The following is a 7245-nucleotide window of genomic DNA, read 5'->3' on the forward strand; positions in this document are numbered from 1 at the left end:
CTAAGTTCCTCCAGAAATATTTTTAATTTAAAAGTTTCATCCATTTTTAATCTGTAAACAAAAATGTATTGTTTAAACATTTTCCATATTTAAACATTGCAAACGATATCATAGCGAGAACAAACAAATTGAGTAAATGAAATAAATACTATATAATATATATTTTTTTTTTTAATTTAGAAAAAGTTTTGATTAATTTAAAAGTTTTGCAAGTTGTAGTGATACACTTCTGGGTATTTTCCATAATAGAACCATGTCTCGCTATGCATGGTACATATATACACTGAAATAACCTTTTGTTGTAGACGTGGTGTAATGTTTTTAACACAAATATCAAAAGCAAATGGGCAAATACTGTGTAGTGTAACCCAACAATGGAACAAATCATTCATAATAGAGGTTTGTTTCATTATTATCAAATACATAAAGATGAATAAATATAGTTCAAAAAATATAAATCGTACGGTAATTGCTTACCTACATTTTTTGAGATTTTTTTTTTATATTGAATTATCATAATATTATCAAAACCAGTGGACCCTCTGTAGCTACATTGTGATTGTATTATAATATAACGTAGATCTGATTTCAGCATAGATATTTTCTTTAGTCTATTGTTATTAGTCATTGACTCAGAAAATGAATGAAATGCCTTGGATATTCAATGAATTATTTCTTCATAACAAGATTTAATTGAATAAGATTTTCTCATTCCTACAAAATAACTAATTGTTTGCTACAGAAAGCTGTACAGAAAGGTAAAAACCGTTAAACATTAAGGCCGTGGTGTAAAGAAACCGTTAACTAACAATAATATTGTTAGACGTAGTGTAGTTGTTGAAAGTATAATAACGAATAACATAACATAACATAATAGTTAACTGGACATTTGAACGAACCATTCGTAGATGTAGGAATAGCCATGTATAAGTATAACTTTCCTACTTTTTGAACTTACATTTAACTAGATCTAGGTCGTACCCACAGATGGTTCTTGAATACACAGTAATTTCAGCGTAAAAAACTGGATTTTCAGAACATTTAGGTCTAGTTTACTTCCTTGTCTTTCAATAGTTTTTGTTGTAATATCAAGATACCAACCAATTTGATTTACAAAAATTCATTTTCAATTTTTAAAGAAAAAAAGGTTTCAAATCACTGTTATTGATTTGTAGCGATATAGGCCTAATTACATTCTAATTATTTGCTAACCTGAAAAGTAATATTTAGCATTCCATGCTTTCGGTATAGAGTTTACATTATATCATACTTAGTATTGTAGTGAATGCCTTTGTAAATGTATTGTATGTGTAAGTATAAAATAGCCAACTTAACCTACTTGTTAATAATAGAGCGACGGCCTCTCCAGGTCGTATCAAACTATTATTATTATTTTAGTACTTTTTTTATTTCTATTCATAAATGCTTATTTCTCTAACGCCCTTTGTAAAACACTCTGATAATAAGTAATTTAGTGAGAATTGCGCACAGGTGTGGACGATGTACATGTCAATATGCATGCCGTACAGCGCTCATTAGTCTGTCTACAGTCTTCATAATCTTCCTAAAGAGGCACTGTGTTAAATAAAGTGTCACATGTGCTGGAACTCCAGCTTTAAGTCCATATCCGAGAAAAAGACTTATTCTACCACTAGAAACATAGTCGGGAGAGCCCATGTCGATTTGTGGTTTTCGGCTTAATGACTCTGGTTTTTACAATAGGATTTATGTGAATGGGCTTTTATTCCTACAAAAATATAGCTCGCTTGCTACATGAAGCTGAACAGTATACATGTCTCTGTGGTATACAGTACATTACCTTTTTTGTGAGAAAAAGTTATTGAAAATACAGAACCCAACATGCATAGTAGAGGTAGGCATAATTTTGCTTTGAGCTATTTCTGTCATGACAAAGAACATTTACTGGTTGACATTATATTACTTATTTTTTATAGTTAGGAAAAATAATAATTAAACCATTTATTTAATACACAGCCATATATCCAAGAAGATTTAAAGGGCATTTAAATGAATTGTTAGATTTTTTTCATTTTCATCAAATTAAAAACAAATGTAAAATACTTTTAAGAATATTGGTAAGATATGAATTTATGTTCTGCCAGTTCACATGTGTTTACAAATACATTTTAGGTATATTTATGGCAACGTTTATCTATAATAATTGTTGTTTTCATTTTTTGATCGTTACAGAAAATAATATACCATTGATCATAAAAAAGCAGGAAAGTATCTGTGCATTTTGAACCCAGTACATTTATTGGAAGAGTATTGGTTTAATATTGCTCCAGGATTGCAAAGTAGATCAATGTGCATTCAGTATCCTCAGAAGAGATAAATTAATTCTTCCAGTCATACTCTTGAACAAAAAAATAATGGTACGGATGCTGCTTTATGCATTATTGTTAGTGATAAAAAAAAATAATTGTGTTCTTAAAATAGCACAGGAATTATTCAGTTATTATGGATCTTGATTCTCGACGAATAAGAAAACATTTTAGAATTAGTTTTGGTTGATGTACTTAATATGCTAATTAACTCCAAATTTACGAATGGTTCTCTAAAAAATTGAGGACCCGTCACTTTAAGAATTGTCCTATTTAAATCCCACAGACCAATACAGCACACCTCAAACCTGTTGTACACAAATTGCTAATAAAAACATTCTGTCCCCAGACAAAAGCTTGATTAAAGATTTATTATGCCTCTGAAAATTTACTTTTTCAACATTTTTTATGACATTTTAATATTACATAATCGTTATTCACTTTTACCAAAAATTGGATCGGAAAAAATAAATATTTAATATATTTATAAGTAAAAACATTTTTCCGGTTTTTTTTCTACGAGAGGGATTAACTTTATTAAAGATGCAAAATGACCTATTCAAAGTCTGGAGTTATTTTAATAATTATTATTATTAATTGTTATTATTAATTATTATTAGTAGTAATCATTATTTTAATAGGATGTATTGTCCCCCAAAAACATGAAAAATAAAAAAAAATTATTTTCATGTTTTGGGGGTACTATAGACCTACATCAGTTTGATAATTTCCAATGCTAAAAATAGTTTAGACATTTACAAATCGTGTTTTTTTACATATTTATAGACTAAATTCCTAAACTTCCTAAAACTAAACAATAATTAATACTAAATCCAGAGATTTACGTAGACTGTATTTCATTTATTTTTACCAAAGGTACACGATAGTTTAAAATTATGAATAGAAGGTGTGCCAACATGATAAACATGCGGCAAGTCTACGTACCATCTCACTAGGTAACATGTGACAGATATCAAATCAAATCAAATGTTATTACAATCGGTACACAACAAACGAATAGATAGAATACAAATTGCAGTTTAACATGAATTTGCTTGACACAAAAAAAAATGCAAGGTCCATTATCATTATATACAACAATTTATAACGTGAAAAAAGGGGGAATCATCAGAATTATTGGTGAAGCAAAATGGATAGATCGATCGAGTGACAACGATTTGTTACTTAGGCCTACGACATATTTGCATTACATTACTTTTTATTATTATTTGTCCATTTTCTCTCAATTCTCTAAATTTTAACTACAATAGGTGCTTGTGGATTCAAAGGTCTACCGTCACCAATGGAGGTATAAATTTATAATTCCTCCATGGGTCACATCCATAAGCAAACTGTTGCTTGGTGAGGTTATTGGAACTTACACCAATAAGTGATATTTAAGTGGTACATATCAATGTAGAATTGATATATTATAAGTGTAATAACAGATATACTGACGATAGTCTGCTTAAGCCTCAAAACGACTGCTTTGTAATTTTAACTTTTTTTAAGATGGCGTATCGTATTGATAATGTAGAGCGTCGCCAGATTTAATCATACGACAAACGGTCTTTGAATTTGAATCAAAAGATCTGACATAAATTGGGGGCGGCATAAAAGTTATATAAACTAAATGTTTGACAATTGTTGTTCATCAGGTCACAAGATGTTAGAATGTTTTTCTAATTTCTTCAATAATTCAACTCTGTTATATTTTCTTATTGGGTTGATTTAGTTTAAGTAAGAATTCAATGCTGTTTGTATGCTTTTATGAAGCACCGTTTATCCGATTCTCAGTACTGTTTATTCAGATAAGACAATATTTGCCCAGTATGATAAGCTGTATCATATAAGGTTTGGTAAGGGTTAGATTATGGTCTATAATACTAGGTGGTACATGTGAAACACATATAATGCTGCATTATCTTATCTAATATTCTAATGATATTGAAGAAATCTATATGGATACTGTATCGAGCGTATGTCGCCGATGTAAGGGTGGTTTCAATAAATTATATACCTTATATACAAAACTATTATTAGAGTAAACTTTCTTGTTATTCATTTGTAAAGTTGAGTTACTTACTAGGCTTAATGAAGTGGAAAAAATAAAGTTCGAAATATAGAAATATAATGGCCTGCTTTACTTTTCCCGGTTTTGGTTTATACTATATTATGAAACCGGCCTACCTGAAGATGAACAAATGATGTTGAAAATGTAGTATCATAATGGCTTGCCTTACTTTTTTTAGGTTTGTTTTATACTAAAAGGCCTACCTGAATACAAGAAATTATATCAAATGTATTAGTAGACCCTCTGGAACTACATATTGTGATTGTATAAAGTTGATAGAGTTCAGCATAAACATTTTCTTTAGTCTATTGTTTTTAATTATTGATTCAGAAAATGAATGAAAATGCCTAGGAGATTTAATGAATTATTCCTTCACAACAAGATTGAGATGAATGAGCCTTTATTATTCCTACAAAAAAGAGGTACTAGTTTGCTACAGGAAGTTTCACAGAAAGCAGAAACGTAGAACTCGATAATACTCGATTTCTATTATGGCCGTGGTGTAAAGTTATCGTGTGTGTTACAAATACATGAATATGAACAAATAAAGTTCGAAATATTATATGTAATCGTAAAGGCTTGTCTTATTTTTTTCGAAGTTTGTTTTATCTTATTATATCTTATTTATTAGTGGGCCCTCCGGAACTACGTACTGTGACTGTATTATAATATAAAGTTGATCCGAGTTCATCATAGACATTTTATTTAATAGTCTATTGTTATTAGTTATTGACTAACGCCTTGGGGGGGAAATGGGGTTAGGGGTTGAATTGAGTTGAATAAGCCTTTGTTATCTTTACAAAAGCAGGTAATTGTTTGCTTACCAAGCGTAATAGTACAGTAACCAAACATTGGAACAAACCATTCATTGTAGAGGTGTAACCCTCAAATATACTAGACATAACGTCCGATAGAGGGCGGCAGAGAGAAAAAGAATATAAGACGGGGCGCGTAATTTTTTTTCCAGGACGAACGTGGGCAAAAATCATGAATAATTCATGATTAATTATGACATAATAGGAAACATTATAGAGGGCGCTGTATAAGAATGCCGCTGGGGCACATGTGTAGATATAAAAGGAGTGAGAATAAAACATCAAAAAACCCCTATACATAGTTGAAGTGTGTATTTTCATTATTATTGGAGTCCGGAACATAACAAATATCAAGTATATATGTTATATTGGTGTCGTGACCAGTTTTCTTGTAATTTACATCGGCAAACTACATCGAATCGCTGTAGCCGGCCTGACTCCAAACATTCACGCCAAACAACACACACAGCACGGACTAAATACGCCGTACGTTCGCCGTCTGTGGAGCCGTTCCGATACGCCGTACGGATAGTATACTTTATGGAGGTATAAAAGTCTTGTGAGAATTTCATTTTATTTATTTCGGATTGTCTACAATTAACGGTACAGTATATGATTTCATTCATACTTCGATCATCTTGTTACTGCAGTTACATACAGATATTAATTATTCGAGTACTGTGTAAGATTAAAACGATCGACGTGTTTATACTTGCCCAGCCATAACCACGTGGGTAAGATCCTGCATTTATAATGTACATCGACACACGTTGCACTTTGAACTGTTAGCAATGGCTACAGGTACAACCGGTACTCGTTCAAAATCTAACAAGGCTCAGTCTTCTCCCCCTGCCAGCCCACCACCCCAGCCTCGTCAGGCATATGATAATAATGCTGCTAATGCCATGAAAATAGAATTGCCTCCATTTTTTGTTGGTAATGGGACTGAGGACTTCAGTGTATGGTGTAGGAGACTGGAAGTAGCTCTTGATGCATTACCAGTGAACAACCCAATTGATATGACAAAACTTTTACCATCTAGGCTTTCTGGACCAGCTTTTAATTACTGGGATAATTTGCCCGCACTTGTTAAAAATAATTACCAAGAGGTTAAAGAGCAGTTGACAAAAGTATTTAGAGCTGACACAAATAAAATCGATGCATTCAAACGTATGATGAACGCTAGACCACGTCAACCAAATGAATCCTTACAAGTGTACGCTGCAGATTTGAGACGTTTGGTTCGCGAGGCATTTCCTGATTACGGATTTGTTGCGCAAGTGGGTGAAGCTTTCCGTCGATTTCTTGCTGGATTGCAACCAGCATTGCAACTGAAATGTTATGAACATGGTGCACAAACCTTGGACAGTGCATTGAAAATTGCACAACAAATCGAGAGTGCGAATGAGGCTCAACACAACTTACTAACTCAGAACACTAATCATAATAATATGTGGTATCCTCAACAAGTAGATGTAAGTTCACTCTCTAGTAAAATATGTGATTTATCCATCGAACCAAAAGTAGATGTGGTGACAGTTAAAGAAGTAACAGATTTGCGAGCTGTTGTCGTAGAGTTAAAAGATATGGTTTCTGCCATGCAAAACAAAATGGATAGTATTAGTAGTGAACGTGAAGGCAGACGTCGTGACAGAGAACATAATTATCAGTACTCGAGATACCACAGCAAATCTCCAAACTTTCGATCTGGTGGATACAGTAGATACAGAGATCACTCACGGGGTAGTGGTGACCGTGAAAGAGACGTGACAAATACTATAGAGATAATACTACTGTAAGGCAGCATGATTACGCCAGACGATCCTCACCTGGTGATCAGCTTTATAACCAGAGTACAGAGAGAACTGAACGGAGACAAAACAGGTATGAATCTTCAAATTATACCAACACTTCTAATCCACGACACCAGAGTCCGTACCGTAGTAGCATACGAGGACGCAGCCCAGAGCCTAGACATGTAACCTTTAATAATACACCTCAACATAATCCG

The 7245-nt window shown here is 32.6% G+C and overlaps 1 protein-coding gene across 1 annotated transcript; it reads left to right on the plus strand.

Moving 5' to 3' along the window:
- Window positions 1-5990: 5990 nt before the first annotated feature.
- On the plus strand, window positions 5991-7034 carry LOC140043839 (uncharacterized). The gene has a single exon (XM_072088314.1). It carries the CDS (start codon window positions 6026-6028, stop codon window positions 7031-7033), a length of 1008 nt encoding a protein of 335 aa, XP_071944415.1. The 5' UTR covers window positions 5991-6025; the 3' UTR covers window position 7034.
- Window positions 7035-7245: the final 211 nt, after the last annotated feature.

Source organism: Antedon mediterranea, chromosome 3 (assembly GCF_964355755.1).
Source record: "Antedon mediterranea chromosome 3, ecAntMedi1.1, whole genome shotgun sequence".
Lineage (NCBI taxonomy): Eukaryota > Metazoa > Echinodermata > Crinoidea > Comatulida > Antedonidae > Antedon > Antedon mediterranea.